This window comes from Lissotriton vulgaris, chromosome 5 (assembly GCF_964263255.1).
Source record: "Lissotriton vulgaris chromosome 5, aLisVul1.2, whole genome shotgun sequence".
NCBI classification, from domain to species: Eukaryota; Metazoa; Chordata; class Amphibia; order Caudata; family Salamandridae; genus Lissotriton; species Lissotriton vulgaris.
The window spans coordinates 1,785,056,875-1,785,079,840 of record NC_141693.1 but is presented as its reverse complement, the minus strand read 5'-3'; the positions used below and the strand labels follow the sequence as shown (position 1 = coordinate 1,785,079,840).

Below are 22,966 nucleotides of genomic sequence, written 5' to 3'. Positions count from 1 at the left end.
AGCTCGGTTAACTAATAAATCACATCTCTATCATCATGTGCCCACCGCCAAGCCTCCAGTTGGCGTATCTTATGTTTACTGGAAATTCAAAATGCACACAAAGATGTAGTTCTACCTAATTTCTTAGAGTTGCAGAAGTGACATCACATCCCCTTGGCCCACAGTGACATCACACCCTAGCCCGACCATCTTCACACACACATACCCCTCTCCCCTGTCCATGCCCTGAGGCACCTGCTACCGAGCCTCATGACAACTTCACACCAGCGACTACTAATCATCCTCCATACCCTCCTTATCCTAAACGTCACTCACAAGAACATTCTCACCTCATCTTCTTCACTCGCCCATCACCTAACCATATGCTCATATTGGTCCTAAAGGATCACTAACCCACATAGACAGCCAACTCAGCATACTAACACAAGGCATTAACAAAATCTTATCGCCCCTCAAATCCTATCCTGAACTGACCCAAACTCCTCTCCCCCCGCACTCCTTAAGACAACCCACACGACTAGTCAGGCACCATCCTCGCGGTAGGCACTCTACTGCCCTAGACAGTCTAGCTCACAAGCCAAAAAATCAAACCTCCGCCTCCACCCCCTGAATGTCCCTAAAGGAAGCAGCACCACTAGCTGAATCCTATGACTTTACTCTCTCCCAAGACAACCCCACTTCCAGATACAGGTGAGTGCTGGTTATGTCAGAGACCTAATCCGTCCAATAACTAACAGACCTCCAACTCATCTCATCAAAGTCCCCTGGCTTCAGCCCCTCTGAATCCCAACACCAGCAGTAACATCAACTGCATGCTCTTAAACTGCAGATCAAAAACCAAACATGCAGCTGACCTAGCAGAATCCATCTTAACCCACAATATCGACATCGCATTTATTACAGAATCATTGCTAAACCACACCTCCTCTCCCATCCTCAACCTACTAGTCCCCCAGGTTTCTCCATCTTCAAATAGAATAGGAAGAATTGCATCGGGATTGGCATAGCTATTATCCACAAGAACAACATTCTCATGGTAGAAACCATCACCTATACCACTTGGGAACTTATCTGTACAAACTTAATGGCAAAAACCGAAATGAAATTCCACCTCCTCTGCCACCCACCAGGTAGCTCTATCGACTTAGTGGAACAGCTATCAGAAATGATAATACACTGCGGGTTATCTAACAACCATAATGTATTCCTAGGTGTTGTCAATGTGCATTGGAATGATGAGATAGACTCATCTATTCAGTGCCTAATCGTCCTCGTTCTCAGCAAAGACCTCTTCCAACACTGCAAAGGTCAAACTTATACCAGAGAAGCAACCCTGGACGCCATCATAGCCCACAAAGCACTAAGTAATGACAGCATTCTTCCAATTGACTACTTGCACACCCACATCATTCTGTTCAATCTCATCCAAACAGAAAGGCTCCCCACTCACACTCATAAAACATTATAGTGGTCCCGCAACATAAACCAGATTCCCTTAGATGACAGAATGACAGTTCTCCCTCCTACCCCTGACCCCCCACCAGTTGGCAACCTATCAACAGACTATCTTATGTCCCACCATAACTCTACAATGTTATTCATCCTTAACCAACTAGCTCCCTTGAAACTTAAAAAAATTGGAGACACTATCTCCAGACCTTGGTACAGTTAAGACCTCAATGCAGAAAGAAGACAATTGAGAGCGGCTGAAAGACTTATGGCGAGCAAAACCCTCCCAAACCCATCTTCATCAACTCTGACTAGAACGCAGAAATTATAAATGCCACATCATGAAAGAAAAAGCTAAATTTTTCACAAATCCCTAGACAAAGCACCAATCACCCCAAAGAACTGTTTAGCATCATTAAACAACAAACCTCTAGTCTTCCGAAACTAAACCCCAATGTCTCCAAAGAACACTGCAGCAATTTTGCAAAATTCTTCAATGACAAAGTCACGAAGATAAAACTTTCCCTGGACCACCAACCCCTATAATCCACTGGTACCCCCATCAGTGTGAAAGAAACCAACACACCAGCGCTTTCTCTGAACTCACAAGGGACACCCCACCCGGAACTGAATGGAGGAAGCACCAACCCAGGACCTCCATTAACCCCCAGTAGCTGGAAGACTAGCTGGAAGACATTTATCTCTCTCTTGGAAGAAGACATTTCAAAGATAGTTGCAAATTCCAACCCCTCCGTTCACCTAGCCGATCCTCTCCCCACTCTTGACAAAGGTAATCAACAGCTACCTGTGCACTGCCTCAAACTAGGACGAATCACTACCTTGATTTAAAAACCTGGTGCTGACCCAAACAACCTCAACAACTTCCATTTCCAACCATCCCTTCCTGGCAAAAATACTTGAGAAATGTGTTCTTTTCCGACTCACTCAACACACTGACTCCTACCATCTACTTGACTCACTACTGTCAGGTTCCAGGAAAGGATGCAGCACGGAAACTGCTCTACTGAACATAACCGATGAGATACACAAGGCACTGGACACTGACAGCTGCTGCCTACTCATCCTCCTACACCTATCAGTGGCCCTTGATAAGGCCGATCACAGCCTGCTTCTAGAATCTCTCCAAAAAAGGATCCGAGCCAACGTTCTGGTCCTGAAATGGTTCTTCTTCTACCTCCACAATCACTCCCAACTAATAATGATTAACAACTCATCCTCTGACACGTTCACCATTACCAGGGGTGTCCCCCAAGGCTCAGTACTCGCTCCTACACTCTTCAATATTGATATGGAACCCCTCACATCCATTCTTAAACAATCAAACATCCTGTACCACCTCTACGCAGATGACACTCAGATCTACCTAGAAATAACCTCACAAGAAGACCTTTGGAAACTGAATTTGAACCACAAAAAAAAAACTGGCTCTCAACCACCTGAAACTCAACCAAGATAAGACGGAAATCCTACTCCTATCAACAATGGACAAACCACCCAGGTCCAAGAATGGCTAAATATCATTGACGCTATGAACTGCAAACTGAATCTATCAAAAGCCGTCAAATCTTTGAGGGTCTCTCTTGACCCAAGCATGAGCATGAGCCAACTCATAAAGATCTGAGTAGAGTGCATCTTACAATGTGAAACTCCTACACAAAATAAAACTCTCCATCCCCCCCAAATGATCTAAAAACCACCACCCAAGCGATGGTACTATCTAGAGTGGACTACAGGAATGCCACCCTCACCGGCACCGCTAAATCACACCTCGCCCTTTTAAGAGCTACACTAAATGCATTAGCAAGAATGGTCACTGGAACAAAAATACACAACCATATCTCATTCTCCCTGAAAAATCTTGAGTGACTTCCAAATCAAGCCCAATGCTGCCTCAAGACACCCTGCATCACCCACAATGTCCTGCATACTGGGAAACCAACGAACCTAGCATCCAAATTAGTTCAGGCTGGCCGGACAAGAACTCAAAGGAGCACCACCACTCTGCTTCTCATCCTGTCTAAGCAACACATACAGAAACCCCTCTCATGCTTCTTTTTGGGCAATGCCTCCATTTCTGGAATTCCATCCCACTTCGCATCAGAACAAACTTTTCCTTCATGAGTTTCAAAAGCCAACTAAAGGATCTTCTCCTCAACCAACACTGTAACTCCCGGAACTCCCAACAGCTAGCCATGATCCTTGCCCTTGTTCACTTACTATGGACTATTTATAGTCTACTGTTGACCTGTCACCCTTCAAACTTTCGAACTCTGGATATATATATATATATATATATATATATATATATATATATATATATATATATATATATATATATACATATATGTATGTATGTGTGTTTGCATGTGTGTAAATAGCTTGATGCCACTCAGAATCTATACCATGCAGCATCTGCCATTCGATTTGACCCTGTCCATATATTTGCTCTGTACAGCGCTCTGATACCCTCGAGTCTTGCCAGCGCTTTATACAACTATTTAAATAAATAAAGATTCCATTTGAAGTTGGTAGAAGGTTGTGGTGCAACCACCTTATGTTTCCCGACCTACTAATTATACATTATTATCAAGTCAGCGATGTTGGTAGGAGGGTTAGTAAGGTATTGACAAAGGAAAGCTTGATTTACCAAAGGAAAATTGAATGTCATTAAAAAGAAATGTAAGAAATTTGTCTCCAGTGCAGAGAGCCAGGCCCACCATTCTCCCACTGCGCAGTCCATTAGTAACTCATTTGGGCCACTTGTGGGCCTCTATTGTGCCCCAGGGCCGGCTTTAGCGCTGGGGGCGCCCAGTGCGACATTGCTCGTCGGCGCACCCAATGACCACCTCCACTACGTATTCCTTCATAACCATCCTTTCACAGTGCCCCTCAAGCCTACATAACCACTCAGTCTCAGATGCATTTAATTCATTTTATGCGCCACTCCTACCAGTGTAAGGTGTCAGAACACTTTACATCACACAGATCACATAGAGACAATCAATCATAAGTGTGTAAATCAGTGCATAGGAAATGTTACATACGACAGAGGACAAGAGGGTGTAAGAGCCACAGGCCACCCATACAGGTAGGCAGGATCGTTTAAGAGTGTTTGGTCAGGAGAATCAGAAACTTAGAATTTAAAACCTAGCACCATGGATGGTTCTCTTTAATAAGAATTGATTTCTACCCAAATGAACCTATTTTGCAACATTAGTATAATAAAAAAACTGGGGGGAAATCATAACGCTGTAGCCAGCCTATTCCCTGCAGTTTGCGTGCATCTTTGATAACACTATTTGCTCACTCTTTCACATTAGTATTTTAACTCATAAAGAGTTAGAAACAATATGGTCTCTCTGACAAAAGTGTAATCCACGTGAGCTGCACGTTCTTTGCAGCAGGCATAGTAACCCTCTGCGCTACCTTACGATGAGTAGAAACTTCCATTACACAAAACTACGAACTCTCCCTCTCTCTAAGAAGTACATCAATCACTGCAGTAATTTAGACATTTTTATTGGTGGCTGAAAATTGCTGGATTCCAGGAAAGCAGCAGCAGGTGCTTTTAAAATCATTATATTAGCGCCCCCACACAAAGTTAGCATCTGATGCAGTGGCACCGATCGCACCGCTCTAGAGCCGGCCCTGTTGTGCCCCCAGCATATTCTAGAGGTTAATTTTTTTCAAATTCCCCACTCTATACATGTTTCATTGCTTGAATCCAAAGACCTGCTAAAAGTAACTTTTGTTGGTTGTACTTGCCGGAAACAAGCTGCTGTATATATCGAGTCTGCCGCCTCATCTGTGGGTGGCAGAGAACCACAGGGGGAAGTGTGGTCTGCGGGTTAGCTCTTGTGACCGAATCAAAAGTACTTGTAGTCAAATCCTGGCTTGTTTTGTTTCCTCTCTGGGAAAGATTGGTTCACGCTCACCTAGAAGTGCTTTGTGTATATCTGAAGTGGTTTATATAGCACAAAATGCCTTACAGTAGTTCATGACAGAGTACGGACAAGCAGCTGATAGGTTGTTTCTGGTCTACCATTCTGGAAGTCTTTTTTCCATCTTTTTGGTAAGGAATCTTGACAGTGTGTCTGGTGTAAGTCCCAGCTTGGCCTGTGATGCATTACCCCAATGGGAGTAGAAACTGAAGCAGATTTTGCTCTTGCATGGTGGTCTAGTGACATGAGGTAACAAAACCAGTGAGGGCACGCAATTAAAGGACCTTAGTGGTCACTGATAAGAGGGCACATAACGTAGGGTGCGAACACCCATTACAACAATGTGCTTACTTCGCGGCGACAGCACAACTCAATTTCAACATCGCGGGAAGCTTTACATCGTAAGGTGTAACAACGCAAGCACTTGCATCGCATTGTCGTTCACATTGCATGCAATTAGAACGAATTGACTTTTCTTGTTTAACGCAAGCCCTAGTGTATAGAATTCCCTATTTACAGAGTGCAAATATAGTAATTACATTGCATATATTTGGACAGCTGATGAAAAACGGGGACCGTCCTAGCAAATCCGCGATGAAAAACGGGGACCGTCCTAGCAAATCCGCGACGCCTGGTCACCCTGTGACAGAAGTAATCTCTTTTTATGGGAAATTATAGGTCTTTCTTTTCAGAGTTGATGGTTATGAATGAAATCGTGCAGGAAGCTATAGTAAGGATTGCGGACACTCTCACTATGTTACAAAAGTGAGAGTTTCTAGTGTGTCTTCTAAATGAGATTTGGCTAGTACATTGAGTATCAGAATTGCTAGATAATCTTATTAAAGTTGCATAGCCAAGCCCATTTAAAACTTCCCATTTGCCTTTCATCACGCCAGTCTGCTGACCACTCCTCCCTGGGATTGCTGTGGCGAAGGGTGTGGGGTGGAGAAAAGAATTCAAAAGTCCCTGGCGAACATTACCTCCCATAGTCTTCTGGAACGGCAAAAGCCTCTCCGTGCCCGACTTTGTCCTGCCAAGTGTCAACATAGGAGAGTTTGCTTGGTGGAAGTCAGCAGTAGAGAAGGGCCGTGCCCTGTCCCCCCTTGCCTGCCCCTAATGTCACCCAGTGGAGGACTGGTGGGTCGGAGGAGTGGGTACATGCGGCAAATAGCTGTGGCATGTTTTAAAATTTTGATATCGTATTCCGAGGGCGAGTGTTATTAAGGCATGTGAAGGAGGGACTGAGTCGAGCAATTATAAAGACTCTAGTTGCCTTAAATGTTTACCAAAGTTGCTTATACTATAAACATCCAGATGTTATTCTTTTTAAAAAAAAAATAATAATTTCGTCATGGCATAAACAAAACCAACAGTAACCCCCAGGTATGGGGAGCATTATGGTGTGTACAATAGAGCAGTGTATCGAAGAGGACACCGGTAACGTCAGCTGGTGTAGTACTAACAGCGAGTCCTGGAAGTTGGGAAGGGAGTATAGGCGGCAGCGAACCCTATGAGAGCAGGGCTCACCTGTTATATACAGATGCGTGTCTGCAAGGCCTACTCAAGCCACAGAAAGACAACACTTGTAGTCAGGAGTTCAGCTCCGTGGACTCCGATACCCGCAGATAGTCCCGGAGGGGTTGCCAAATGTCCTTTGGTCTGGAGGTTGGGGGCTGAAGTGTGGTATACAGTTCACTTGTAGTTTGCAGTGGGCACATGTCTGCTCCCCTGGTGTAGTGCGATTTCATGCTTAGATAGTAGCAGTGCAATAGCGCTGAATTGTTGGACATTTTTTGGTATATCCTGAACATGGCCCAGTAAAGCTAGCAGCGGATCCGGTGCAAGCTCCATGCCAATCATCAGAGCTAATCGGGTAAAAATATTGCCCCAAAAGGACTCAATATGACTGCACGCCCACCACATATGCACAAAATCCGCCCCAGCAGCATGGCGCTTAGGGCAGATAGCGGATCTCGTGGGGTCTAGTCCTGTCAGGGTGATGGGCGGGACATCGGCTCTATGTGTGAATTTGAAAAGTATACGCATGTGGCGGTGGTTGGGTGAAATCAGGTGTGTTTAGGCGCAGCAAGCAAACCAAATTTTGTTGGTTAGGGGGCACCCCAAATCAGCTTCCCAAGTGTCCCAAAGTTTCCCATCACACGGTGGCAGGAGAGCCGCACAAGCATGGTAGAGCTAGGAGACCTCCAGACTTTCTTCAACAATGATTTAAACTTTGTTGTTTCTTATTATCTTTGCATTTGTTTTTTAACACCGCTAAATTATAGGTGAATGAAGTCCCATATGAGGGCACTGCCCCAGTGCCTGAATTTGCTTCTGTTCGCCCTATGTTACAGAATGTAGAGAGCAATAATGCCCATGTGGCGACCAATCGCTCCTCATACCCTGTTCCTACACATTTCGATCTCAGTAAACATAGACATGTTCAGGACCAAAAGATCTGTTTTCTCAACAGGGTCACTCTAAGGAAAACTCATCGTGAACCTATGAAACACTTGTTAACGTGCATAACAGAGTCTTGATGTATACATGTTTTAATGTCATGATACGCGTGAGAAGTTTGGTGACGGTAATGATTATGTACGTTTTGGTGCTGGTGAAGACATTATTTTTTTGTCTGAAAAAATAATGAAGAATCAACATGTTGAATAAAGTCCGGATGTTGACATTTTATGCAGCATTGGTATACATTTGTGTTTAACGGGGGTAATTATAATGTGTTTTGTGTGCACACACCCTTGTTTAATTTGGAACGGTGAAGAGTTCTCATTTAATGAATGTAACTGAATGTGCCCCATGGCTTTCTGTTAGTAAAACTATTTTTGTTTTTTACATTTTTGCAGGATTTGTTGAGAAGGAAATAAAAAAAGCTAATATTCCACTATTGGACACAGGAGAGAATCCTGAGGTCCCATTCCCACGTGATATGATTGATTTGGAGGTAAGGAACTTTTGTTGGTTTCTTGAAATTGTTTAATGCAACCTCCTTACCACCCATGGTACATATGCTTCAGCTGTACAGGCAATTCCTCAAATATCCATGATCATCATCTGTGCCTTGTTTGCCAAGCATAGGCAAGTTGGTTCCAATAACAAGCATTTTTTCAGAATACCACTGCTCTCTTCTACAAAGAAGGGGGAACCTAGCCTAGACAAAGGTGCATCCTTGCTTACAACTAGAATTTAATGTGAAACTTGCACAGCTACACATGTCTTTGTATTGTGGGTGATGAAGAAATGTAATTCATATGTTAGGTATGCACTATTGAAGGCATATAGTTGCTAAATAGTTGCTAAATGAGAGCACATTTGAGAAGCAAGGGTTGCAGATCTCAGCCAAACCCTCGAACCACACACCAAAACAACTCCAGGGTTAGCTTTGCACTGCAGCCTTCATGTTCCAGAACTGTGCCAATCTAACCACTTTCTCATGGTCACTCTATCGGTCGTTCTATCTCTTATGTTAAGGTGCTCGGTAGGTTCATGGATGAATATGTCTGCAGAAGAGAGCTTTGAGTAGCTTCTAATTAACAGGAGCACATCCTTTGTATTGATAAAGCATCTCCTTATTCTGAGGTGAATACATTGTGAGGTTTTAATTGAGATATTGGTTAATAAAGTGAGTTTAATGTTTAAAATACACGCACCGTCATTGCAGCACAGAAAATCCTGCACCATGTTTGTAATCAGTTTTGTATCTGTTGAGTTGTGCCGCAGCGACCTTGGTGGTTTACAGTTGAGTATACCCAGTGATAGGCACCGCGAATGGGCTTCTCACTACTTTATGGAAGAATACTTTCTAACAGTGGAAGAACTTCACTCCACCCCATCTCTGTTATTCCTCCCTTCTTGATTCTCAAATTCCAACATGTTTGCTTGGTTCTACAACTTCTGAGTCAGAGAGAGTGAGGTTGGGCGTAGGTGCAGGTATTGGAATTAAAGTGACTGGCAGGTGAGTAAACAGAGGTCGCCCTGCGTGTAATGTTTGCCTGTAGAACTCCATATCCTCCGCCACCCGCGTTGCTGCCTCGCAATCCTCTCGCACGAGAAGGTGCAGAGTGACAGGGTGAGTATGTCACCCAATTGTCACAGATCCTAAATTGTGATTATAGAGTTACCTTCACAGCACTACTATCAGCAAAAAAATCGTATTTTAAGCTGGGCACATTTCGCAACATTTTAAATAATAACCCCTTCTAATCACACATCTATAGGTCTATTTATTTATTGGGTTGACCAACAGCGGATCGAATTACTACATTTGTTCTCAGTGCAAAAGAATATTACTTTTAGAAACTATAACTTCACAGACACCAAACATCTATTATTTCAATGCCAAATGTGCCGTTGGTGAATGTGTAGTTTATTACGTTATGAGATGTTCTGTTGTGCAGAGCTTTTGATTAGGGTCTTCGAGCACTCCATAGTTAAGAGGCAGTATCTCTTTCTCTTGCCACTAGTTCCACAAGGTATCAAAAACTTGTGTACCCCACCTGGACAAATTGGATTCAAGGGTACCACAGGAAACTAGCCACAGCTTACTCTTGAAGTGGTCCTGAGTTCGACAAAATATCGTAGGTTGCTTAATATTTGCAAACAATTATGCAGTATTTATGTGCTAGTAACTAGACTATATAACATGGGGATCTGAGATCACACTTTCCTATTAGAGATCATTTGAACAATTTTTTGTCATTCTCTTGACATTGATAGTCTGATTACTTATAACAATGCAGGGGGCAGATGCTGCAGCCAAAATTCTGCAATTTATGAAGTTTTGTAAGAAACATGCACCTTCTTCCCTAGTTTGTTGGTATAAGTTGGGAACAGGTCAGTGAATTTTGATATGAAGCCTGACGGCATTCTTCTTGGGGATTTTTTAGATTTTTACGTCTGGGACAATGCACTTGAATCGATTTGCTCATTTCTAGTTTATTACCTTCTGGTGATTTTTTCCCACCTTACAGATTCGCACATTTTCTGTCCTGGCAACTAAAGGCCAGAAATGTTATTCCTCCACATATAAAACTACATGCTTGTGAGGAAATATGTCCAATATATGCTTTCAAATGTCCCCTTCGGTTCTCCCAGCCTAAACCACGTTATTGATAGCCCATTGAGCACATCAAGGCACCCTGCCGCGCTAGATATTGGTGCACTCTAGAACTGTATCATTAATATTAGCCTTTCTCATATCTTTCGTTATAAGTCGCTCTTTTGCTTTGGTGAGGAAAGATGGCGGTGGGATGAGATTAGGGCTCGTGAGCTCTGAAATGGCGGTAGCCGCCTACCGATCCTTCTGGTACTAGACACACATACATACACACACTCTCCCTTGTAAAGGGAGAGATTTTCTGTAGATCTCCCTACCAATACCATTTATGCATGCTGTACTGGTGATTCCCTTTCTATCTGGTGTGCATGCTTTTTTTGTCTCCCTGTAAAAGGAAAGATAGATTAGCCCCCAGCCCTGGGTAATCCCTCACATCCTCCCCATATTTTTTTTGTATGATGTGCAATGCAGGGGTGTGAATGTCAGGGTTTTACTACAATATGAAGGTGTCTACCAACAACTCGTCCCAGGTGTCTACCAACAACTCGTCCCAGCAGGACCACCAGGTGAAACAGGGACATCATTGCTGCAGTGCTTGCTGTGCTAATGCTGTCCACCATCCAGTGTTCACCCACTGACATTTGCACCTTTGAATAGAGGCCTGAGGTTGGGAGATGCCTGGCGACAGGGACTTGGGCATGCGATTTAAAGGAACATTTTCGGGCATGTTTAAGGCTGTATATTCGAATCTCAAAAACAAATCCTGAATGTAAAAAAAAATCCTATCTCTTCTCCTGGAGCCCATTGTTCTTAAACTGCAAGGAAAATGTCAGCATTTTTCACCTTTCTTGTTCATGCCTCGCAAAAGCTGGAAAATGTATTTTGTCTCCTATTGTCACATGGGATAGGAACCTGAGAAGGCAGTTTAGGCTGTGTTTTTAACAAGGAAGGGATTCTTTTTGCTGAAAAACAGTGCAAACGCTGCCATAGGATAATTCATCCTCCCCTCCCCCTCTGTTGTGGTGAAAAAAGTTGTGTTACGTTTAATCTCATCAACATTAAGGCTAGTTGAGGCTAGTGAATGTGAAACTCACCACATTTTCTTATCACAGTTGTCAGGTTTTTATAGCTAGGTCATAGAGACGTATTTAACAAAAAACTCTGTCTACAGTCATTAGGCCTTTATAACAAACTGTCCAATTGTATTTTGTTTCCAGGCAAATTTTGAGAAAATTGAAAATGAATTAAAGGAGATCAACACTAACCAGGAAGCTCTAAAGAGGAACTTTCTGGAGCTGATGGAGCTTAAGTTCATCCTGCGCAAAACTCAGCAGTTCTTCGATGAGGTCAGAATATCTTTTGTCTACAGCGACCGCTTTAGGCCAAGTGGACGTCCTTCTCTTCACATACCATCAACCACTGAATTCTTTTTACATTTCATCGGCTTAAGTGAAAGCTTGATACCATGCTGCCTTGGTCTTCATGCATTGTTTTTTCTGTCATCTCTTAACAAAAAATTGTGTTTTTATGATTTTGGCCTATTTAGGTAGTTGGAGCAGAATATGCTGCAAGTACGTTTAAAAACATTGTTTATTTAAATGGATTAGGACACGCTCACGTAGTATACTGTCAATATTCCATTGAGAGCCTCCGAAAAGAGCTAACATACAGTAGCCTCTTAGAACGTTCCACCTATAGTAAATTAGTAGGGCTAAGCCTTCTCCAATGTATGGTACCTACATTTAAGTATCAATTCCAACTGTTTGGATGCTCCTTTGGCTGTATAGTAGTCAGGCTAATTTTGTTTAATGCTTAATGCATACAATAGTAGCATAACAAATTTACCCAGCACTCGAAAATGACACGAAGGTGGCACACAGCCCTTTATAAGAAAGTTTCAAAAATAAAAAAAATGGTAACTATAAGGTACTACTCCAAACTGTCCTAATCTATTGTTAAACCCATAAATCAGAAATCCCTACATATAAAATGCTTTGGTTCCTCGTTATCAATGATCACAGCATAACAAGAAATTTGTTTTGAAGAATGGAATTAGCGTGGCCGTGCCTTGTCTGCTCTCATGATTATGTCCTAGTGATATCTGAGCCCACCATGGGTAGTGTCATTCACATATGGTCTAGCTGGGTCCTAGCTATTCCTTTGTCTTCAGGTGTTTTAAGTACAGTTCATCATCCAAAGATGGAAACGATTCCCTCATCAGAAACCGCTGGTGAGGCTTTCAGGTCATTCAATTAGCCATACGTGGATAGATCATTCTTTCCATACGATGGAAGCTCACCCACAGCCCTGTTTCCTCTTTTACCCTATATTCAACAGCATATGGGACAAAGCTAATTCGATGTCTATCTATCTTGTCTGTCTCACACCAAATCACCCCTTTCCTTCTTGGACATTTAAGCCAATTCTTGTAAGTCCTTGAGTCTTGCCAGTTTGGTTTTAGATGCCAGTCACTACTTGAGCATTGAGTAGAATTCTAGTTCTCGTCGATGTCCTTGAGGGTGGCTATCAATCCAGGCTGAGCACTAAGTAAGTGTTCAAGCTAGGTCCATGTACTTTTAGTGATCACTGATAGCTTGACATTGGTGTGCTGTTCCTTCATTCATGCACAGCCTTTATTATGTGCCCTGAGGAACTATTGTGTACCGTGCTCATCACATGTCCACAGCAGTTGGTATGTGGCAGAGTATTCTGATTATAAGTCCGTATGTACTTTTTTCAAGATTTTGATTCGGAGAAATGATTATTCTTGAGGACTGATATCATCTCCTGAAGCATTGCAAGTTTAATGCTTCTTTCAGATCACTGTACCATCTTGTAATATGTCAAATGTTTATTTGATGAGAATAATGGTTTTCTTGTCATCTGATTCATGTTATGAATTAAGTGCCTCGCTGTTGATGAATAGCACAATTACTGTATATGCTGGTCAAAACTTTATTTAACTTAAGCAACTTCAACCGTGCAGCATTTTGCAGCTTGCGGACAGAACCTCCTGGGCAAATTGCACTAGGTATCGTGAGAGGAAAATTCTATGTGAAAGGCCTGCTTTCACTGAAAAGATTTCTCACACCACTTTCCCTTCTTTATCTTCTGTCAGAATGCGGTCAGCCTTTTGCTATCTTTTGTCTAACTCCTAAAAACTAACAGAAACAAAGAAACAAATTCAATGAATTTGGTGGTAGGTGGGCTTTGCCAGGCACACCAAGCCTGTCTACGTTTTTGCCTACAGGGCCTGTATGTTTCCAGCTTGCCTTGATAGTGTTCCTTCTTCAGTGTTCATGTTTAACTTGACTTATCCTGGACATTCCTCTACCTCTTATGCTTTGGCTATCTTTTACTCACTTAGAAGGTTCTTCAAGCTGCCTCAGAGTCAGTTGTGATCGAAAGAACAGTGTTCAAGAGCTATTGTAAACAATATGCATTATCACTACTTTACCGCATCTGGACTGTGGGTGTACTTGTTACAGAACATTTGTTTGCGCACAAAGTGTAACTAAAACCATTCTGGGTTGTCTTACTGCGATACTTCTGAATATTTGGGCTGAGATGGTTCAGCTTATAAAATATGTAATTGAAAGGTGTGGAATTGTGCATTTTTACTGAAAAATCCATTATTTGAGCTTGCAAATTCCATGCTGAATTCAAATGAATCATCTTACCTAAGAACAGTGATGCTTTAACCATGAATGGGTCAGGTAAAGATATTAAAGAATCTAAGAATGAAAGGTCCCATCTCTTTAGCATTTTTTATATTATATAAATGCTTAAATTGACAACTTTTTCATCTTCAACTAAACGTCTTTGATAACCATCCGTAATCCTGCACTCCAGCATGGTGGCCATTTTAGGCGGCAGTTCTTGTAGCGGGGTCCTGTAGCAAGGGTCCGAAAGTCCAAGTTTTAAATTTTGAACTCAAAAAGCAACATGAATGTCCTGAAATTCACTATTAGACTGTAATGAGAGAAAGCGAGCGATACTCTTGTGCACTATTTCTTCTTCATTACATAGTGGCTATTAAGGTTTAGTTCTGGTTGTGAATGGAGGTCTCTGGCAGATTAGCGATGTTTATAAACATCCAGACTTTGAATAATTCCACACTTAATCGTAGATGGACATGCACTGCTTCTACCACTTTGGGATAAAATGCTCCTCTGTTCAAAATGAGATTGGATGTTCCCTTTTTGCACACCAAGAGAAAATGTTTATTGGTTGGTTGCAAATTCTATTGGCTGTACGGTCTAGATCAATATTAATGTGGGTTGTTATAAAAGCACCAATCGCATTGATATGTGGACCTCTTGCTTTATTCATCATTAAGTGCTCACCACCAGTTTACACTTGGCTTGGCTCTTATGAGGGACTCCTTTGTCAGACCACAAGCAGCTGATGATCAGTTTGGCAGGCCTCTCCATAGCTTGTCTTTTTATTGAGTAGTACCAGCATCTGGCAGGTTGTCCCAGGAAGAGGAAATGACAGCCACCAGAAGCCTCGTTTTTAATGTTGTCTAGACGGCATATAGGTGAACATTGGCACAACACAGAGACCAGGCTTGCGCACCATTTTAACACTTGAGATAGAACATTGTGAGTACATGCTTCACCTAAGGCCAGGCATGATTTTGAGGACACTCACTAGAGTCAATTAATGTAAATTTAGTTTTTAGAGTTCCTGAAAACCAGGCATGGATCTGGTTCTTCTGGGCCTAGGGTGGACACCTGTGAACTAAGTCGTACTTTAATTGCCCCGCCTCTCCTTAGCCAACAGTCAGGTGTAGTGTATTTTAAGGGCAGATCCTACTTTTATTTTGTCATGTTGGGGCACAGGTGGGCGCGAAGGACTACGCTGTACAGTTGTCTATGCTGCTGTAGGATTTTACATTTGAAATCATTTAGCTCCTTAAGGAAATGAGCAGACTGCCAATTAGCATAGGACGTTGAGCCAAGGATTGCTCCTAATGTATGAAATGTATTGTTCCCTCATTATATTATGCCAAATATGTTTAATTGAATCTTTTCATGCAGTGGGAGAAGCTAAAAACAGGTACTTCTTGTTTGCTAAGTCAAGAGTTCACCGAAACCTTAATGCACAGATCACCTAACACTATAAACATTCGCTCTTAGAAAATTGCTCTTGTGACTGATCATACATATTTACTTAGATTTGTTTGGTTTCTTTTTGGTCTAGAAACACAGCAGTTGGCACTGCATCATAGTGCAAACGATCCCATCAAATATATAATTTTCTTTAAAAGTTCATCTGTCTAGAGAATATGCATCCTTCAAGGAGCATCTGAAGCTGCTGAAAATAGGTAGTCCTGAAATTCCATGCTTTATATTTTGTCATTATTACACTTTTTTGGAATCCAAAATAGATCTGTGCATAACATTTTTGATATTGAGTGATCAGAGTAACAAAAAAATCAAGTCAAAGATTAGATGAGGTACAAATCTAAACATAAGTTAATGCCGAGTACCCAATAAAATGTATAAGGATCTAATTCTGAGCATAACAAAGAGGGTGAGGGACTCTGGAGCTACTGAAGGGAAAATTGGCCTTCGTCACATATCTGTTAGTGATAATTATGCAACTCAATTCAGGAAGGCGTGCGAATACCTGCCTGAAATATTGAGGTTTGTTGGCTTCGTCTGAAGACTTAGTTTCTTTAATTACTGATTTGCTATGTCTTGGTGGATTTGTGCTTGTGCCCCTGTGAAAATTGAATTCACAAACGTTTTCCAAGAGTACTCATGGAGACCTTCAACTGCCGCAGGTTTTTGGTGTAAACCAACAAACCTTTGTGAGTTCCACAAATCAGTAAATATACCTCCATTTGAGGTTGTAAATCTGTGGAAGTAGATTTACTAATAGTAGTAAAACTATGTCCCTAAGTGGTAGGTTCAATTTCAAGTTGTATATCATTGCTATGCTATGGTTTTTGCCCAGAATATGTGTAACTGGCTTTTCATAGGACCGGGAAGCTTCTTGCATTTCCCTGGTTGAGGGTGTGTTTTCCATCCCACTCTACCGTTTGAATAACACCAATTTACCTGCAATAACTGGATTTATGTTGCTTCTGTCCAAATTCAACTATGGCCTACTATGGCATTACAGGCCGTGGAAGCCATGTTTTCATCATTGCTATTGAGAGAGAACCTGACATGTTTTTAGAGCATTTTTCTTTTCACTCGCTTTGCCCTTGTCCCCTATCCTTGCCGGGTAGATATTCTTCCAATCTAAAGAACCCCTACTGGTGAACCTATCAAAATGATATTCTTGTTTGTGGGACGGACAGCATCAAACACCATCCTGCTGCCCCCCACGCCTGCTGGAAGCCCATAAGGAGCTGGAACTTTGTATTCAGTGAAGTGCGGGTATGTTATGTTATGTTATAGCCGTACTTTTTGAGCGCACGGCTACCCCAAGGGGTGTCCCGGCGCTTTAGCAAAGAGGCCTGAGAAACCCAGAAACACAGAGGCAGAAACGCTACAGTCACAGTGATTACATGGAGAAGAGCACGGTCTTCAGCTCCTTCCTGAAAGCTAGGAGGTTATTAGCTTTACGGAGGGAGAGAGGGAGCTCATTCCAAAAACGAGCTGCCACATATTGAAAAGACCGGCCTCCCATCCGGACTCGTTTGACAGCAGGCACCTCCATTTTAGCCAAATCAGCTGACCGCAACATCCTCCGAGGAACATAGAAAGCGATGCGCTTCCTAATGTAGTTGGGGCCAACAGAGTGGAGGGCTTTGAACGCCAGCGTAAGGATTTTAAACCTGATTCTGCTAGAAATAGGTAGCCAGTGCAACCTATTTAGCAGCAATGAGGCACTGGCTCTCCTTGGCAGGCCAAATATGGCTCTGGCCGCCGAGTTTTGGACAATTTGCAGTCTGGACAGAAGGTACTTTGACAGGCCTGCAAAGAGCGCGTTTGCGTAGTCTAGACGTGACCCCACAAGCGCCTGGACTACAGTCTTACGATATTGCAGGGAGAGCAGTGGAAGGAATTTCCTGAGCATCTTGAGGATGCCAAAGCATTTCCCTGATAGCCCCAAGATATGGGGTCGGAAAGAGAGGTCGTCATCAAACACAACACCAAGGTTTTTCACTTGGGAAGATGACTTCTCAGGAGGGAACATGTCCTGGGGCCACCACGACTTCCAGCCAGGATCAGGGGCACAGCCAAAAAAGAGCAACTCAGACTTATCCGAGTTGCATTTCAGGCTGTGCCGCTGAAACCACGCAAAGACTGCACTCAGACAGTCTTTGATTCTGTCGCCGTCAAAGACCTCTCCCTTCCTGCAGGTAAACAGGAGCTAGGTGTCATCAGCGTATGAGATGACCCGGGCCCCAAACGCCTCCGCTACCCTCGCCAGAGGGGCCATGTAGATGTTAAAGATGGTGGGGCTCAGAATGGACCCTTGAGGCACCCCAACCTCTAGCGATGGCATTTCCGCGGAGAACGGTGGAGCCCAGATCACCTGTCGACGGTCGGCTAAGAAGGATTGAAACCAATCCAACACCGTCCCCCGCAGTCCTATCTCCCTGAGTCTTAAAAGGAGACCTGCGTGTGGGACGGTGTCGAAAGCCGTCGACAGGTCCAGCATGACTAACATTGCCTTTCCCCCCCGATCGAGCGTCTCCCTGATGGCGTCGGTCACCTCCACCAGGGCTGTCTCCGTGCTATAATTAGCACGGAAACCAGATTGGGAATCATGGAGCATGTTGTTATTCTCAATAAAGGTGGTAAGAGTATGCTGAACATGTTTATCAACCACCTTCGCCACAGCAGGGAGGAGGGAGATCGGTCTATAGTTAGCCAGCTGCAAGGGATCTAGCAGAGGTTTTTTGATCAGCGGCAGAATGAGTGCGTGTTTCCATTCTCGAGGTACCACCCCGGAGCTCAATGACAGATTGAGCAAGGGATTCAGCAAGCTGTTTACTGCTGATGCCACCTTGCCCAGACACTTTGCTGGACAAGCATCCAGAGGTGAGCCAGATTGAAGCCGGGATAGTAGCTCAAGCGATGTTTCACAGGACAACTGGGGAAAGACCGATAGTGTGGGCCCGGACTCTGCCTCTAAAGATGGTGCCGACCTCCATTTGCAACCTGAGGCATCGGCATCCATAGAAGGATCCACGAGGGGGAAGGAGTCTTGAATCTTTATAATTTTTGTGACAAAAAAGTCTGCAAGCTGCCTAATCCACTCTTCAGTATGAGAGTGTGAGAGGGCACCTGCAGCAGGATCAACAAACTCTTTCACAATTCTAAACAATTCCCTACTCATGTTATCAGCTTGGTCTATTCTGTGCTCGAGATATTCCTTTTTGGCTTCAGAAATCTGTTTGTGGTACAATTTTATGACACCACGGTACTTGATTTTCTCCACAAGATCGTACTTGCGGCGCCAGAGTCTTTCCGCCTTTTTACAGTCTTGGCGCATTTTTCGTAGTGTGGAAGGTATTTCACAGGCCAATGAAATACCCCCTCTATCCGAGTATTCAGGCTCTGGCACCTTAAACAGGAAATCTCATATATAGGAACATGGCACCATGCACTACTGCGATTTGATATTTTTTTAATCAAATAATTGTCTCCTCTACACTGGTAGATATTAATAGTGGTAAACCAGCCATAAGGGTCTGAGTTCCCCTTTAACTATTCAGAAGAATATATATTACATTGGTCAGAGGTCTTTGCCAAGCAGGATGACTTGTAGCATAAATAGAATTCTTCTAGGTTATCTCTCCTCCAAATTGATTTCTACACTTTCCATGGTGCTCTTACATGTAATCGCTCTATAAAACTCCTTAAATAAAATGTCAGAGTGGCAGAGATATATCCATGTAGCAACAGGCATCTTTTTATATTTTCCTTTTTTCAGGGTCTGAAGCTGCATTTGAAGAACAAATGCTTCTGTTTGGAGACCATGGATATCACACTGGCAGGGTTCACCTTAGAGTTATTTGAAGGGTGTGAAATCTCACACTTCTAAGCATGAGTATCTTCCTGTGATTATCTTCTTCGATTAAGTGGCTCTTTATTGATCTGCTATGCAATATCCATGTCATCTGAGAAGTGTTTGATCATTTTATTTCTTAATCTCTGCACTCCACATATCTTGTTCTGGACAATAACGCTGCAAACTGCGCTGAATACCTTATTTTCCCCACTTTTCATAATGATGCATTTACATTTGCTGTCACTGATGAGTCCTAATAATTTCCTAAGATACTATCAAATTGACTTCATTATAATTAACCTTTCCTTTACATTTATGGTGGGGGCATTGGGGAACATGTAAGTATCACACAGGCCAAATGCTTTTTAATTTACCTGTTCTAATGTTGGCAAATAGTTTCCTTTTCCCAGTCTTCTCATTTTGCAGTTATCCATGTCTTAGAATATTCTGTATTAAAATTGGAGTTAAATATCATCATGTACTTATCTGTTGAGAAGACTGGAAAAGTAGCAGTTAATGGCATGCAGATCCACCTCTTCTACACCTTTTATCCTCACTTTTCTCTGATTTGTCCACTTTGCTTGCCTGTTTTCCCTTTATTGTTGCACGCATTTCTTCCTGTTGATTTCTTTTGACAAATTGTTTGATGCGTGGCAGTTTGTCTGTATTAGCTATTTTTTAATGAACAGATTGGGTTTGTATTGAATCTGCTTGCTTTCCTTCCTACCTCAAAACTAAGGTGCTGAATGTACAGCATATTAAATCAAATCGCCAGAAATTGTCATGGGTGAAAATTAGGTGGTGGTTTAATTGGGAAAAATATGTATACAGCCTTTCATACCTCTAGTCATGCTGCATATTCTTATAATCTTAATTAGTTTAGACCCCATCATGTTAAGTTGCATCCATATTTCTCCTAGTCACTGCACGATCTTCTCACTAAAACCGAAACCAGAATCCGCCATTAACAAAAGCAGCTTGGTTGAATCCACTACTGAACACCGAACAGGACAGATGCCTGATGTTATGGCACGCTAAGACAGCTTTGCTCATCCTCTCTTCCCTCCCATTCTTGCAGCATTTCATACTGGAACATGGTGCCACCGTCTGGCGATGTTGTAGGCAGCCATATTGTCTTGCATTGCTTGCATACTGGACCAACCAAAGAATCTATTTTCTTTAACCTGAATCTAAAAGTTATTCAACTAAAAACGGTGTTAAAGTCACAATTGCAGCAGTTACACAGGCTGCTTTTTTTTTTCTTTTTACTTTGAGGGTGTTCTTGTTTTTTGCAAAAACATAAATGTAACTGAAGAGTAAAATTAATTTCTGACTTCATGTCTGTTTTAGTCACTGCTTTTAACGTTTTTATAGAAATCTCAGGCGCTATTACATACTACAGACTATATAATTAATAAGAACATTATTCGCTGAGACTTTCCCTTCTTATTAATATAAGAACTTGTGGAACTGGCGCTAAAGGAGCTGGTGATTATTATCGGCGCGTTTGAACATCAAAGCATTCCAGCCTGTGAGCAGCACAATCACATTATGACCACGTCTCCTCTTTTAATTTTGTTTTCATTTCAAGTCCATATTTCTTGAATTTGATCTTTGTAATCATGTTCAGAATGCTCCCAGTTTTGCAATTATAATTGATATAAACATGGAGCTCTGGGGTAAGATCCAAACATGTGGCTGTCATATGGTAACTCTGTAGTCTATCATTGGCCATGCTTTGCTTGGGTACCAGTGGTGTGAAATCAGCTGAATTTCCTACTAGAACAGTTGAGTAAATAGAAGAAGAGTCTGTAAGAATAAGAGCTGAGCATACTAATTTTGGTTTTGTGTTAATGAAGTTTAGTTGCACTTGGTGATATCGAAGACCCTAAACAAGCCCAACCATACCCACTGCCATCTCGACAGTCAGTAGTGAGTTGGCGGAAATCCTTTGTTTTCCACGTTGATTGGTAAACCTATTTATAGTTTAGTGATCTCAAGGCGTCATTTTTTACAATGCCACTGACTGTTTTTTAGTGAATTAATATATTGGCTCTTACAGCGAACTTAATGAGCTATTTTAAGGAACGATGTGGGAATAACTAATTGAAATAAACGACTGTTGGTTATGCTTGAAACTTGAAATCTGAAAATCTATGAAAATTGAAGTTTTTTGTGTTTGTTGCATTGTTGTCTCCAACTTCTTTGATCTGGGGTCATTTTCGAGCACCGGTCCACAGTTCACTTTCTGGGTTCTGCATATGTTTGTGTCTCTTTGAACGTTCCCCCTTTGTGATTTATCACCTTGAATGCAGAGGTCGGCCAAGGATGCTACCGATGTCGACTTTTATAGCTACCACAAAATGACATTAACTTTGCTAACCAGTAACCTTTTTGATCAAAGTCTCTTTGCAGAATCTCACTAAGTGTTCTGCATGACAGTTTGCTTGGTTTTCCGGTACAGTTAATTTTAACATGTTTTGTTACACTTTAAACATTGCCGAACCACTCTGGTGGTTTTGCCAAAGTCTGTCTGCAGATGAAGCTAGAGTTGGCAAAGTAAAAGACTAGGGTCGATTCCTGAGGTGGAAGCCGGGAGAAAGACTATTTGCTTTTTAAACTTGTGTCACTGAATAATTTGCCTATTTTAAACATTGTTGTCACAGAATACTTGTGTTGCATAATCTTACTCACCGGACTGAACGGCTGTGCACTCAGCGGAGCCAGCGCTGACGCGTCACACGAGTTCTCCCCCTCGCGCCCTCCCGCCACGAACGGAGGCCACGCCCCTTTTCAGGCCACGCCCACAAACACATTCGCGCATATAAAAGCGCCGTGTTGTGAACCACAAGCAAAGACTAGGGTCGACTCCTGAGGCGGAAGCCGGGAGAAAGACTATTTGCTTTTTAAACTTGTGTCACTGAATAATTTGCCTATTTTAAACATTGTTGTCACAGAATACTTGTGTTGCAAAATCTTACTCACCGGACTGAACGGCTGTGCACTCAGCGGAGCCAGCGCTGACACGTCACACGCGTTCTCCCCCTCGCGCCCTCCCGCCACGAACGGAGGCCACGCCCCTTTTCAGGCCACGCCCCCTTCTCAAAACTCCAGAGCAGCATAAAATATGTGTAACCCTCGGTCGCGCAGCGGGCGCGACGATTGCGCGCCGAAGGCACGCCTAAGGCAAGCCCGTCTGCGACCGACCGGGACCAGGGGCCATACCGCCCTACAGGCTCCAGCCCATCCAGGGCGGATACCATTCGCTACAATCGCAGCGAATTACTAGCTCTGAACAAATCCACCACAACAACCAACTGCATCCAAACCGGCCCAGGCCTATCCTACGGACCTATCTCATGCCGCTCATGTCAATGGACTAGCCTGGGTCAACTCCCAACGGATCTTCACACAATCCCTACCAGCTACCAGCGGGAACTAAAATGCCTATACTTCAACGCCAGATCCCTACCTAAGCATGCATTAGATATATGGGACATTTTAA

General features: G+C 42.8%; 1 protein-coding gene across 6 annotated transcripts in view; it reads left to right on the top strand.

The window, feature by feature from the left end:
- The window catches only part of ATP6V0A1 (ATPase H+ transporting V0 subunit a1), a 260,245-nt gene that overhangs the window by 59,728 nt on the left and 177,551 nt on the right, over positions 1 to 22,966 (top strand). For all 6 annotated transcript variants that reach the window (XM_086924114.1, XM_086924113.1, XM_086924110.1 and 3 more), the window contains exons 4-5: positions 8,273 to 8,370; positions 11,700 to 11,828. In XM_086924114.1, the coding sequence (XP_086780240.1) occupies positions 8,273 to 8,370; positions 11,700 to 11,828 (227 nt within the window). The remainder of the gene's footprint in view (positions 1 to 8,272; positions 8,371 to 11,699; positions 11,829 to 22,966) is intronic.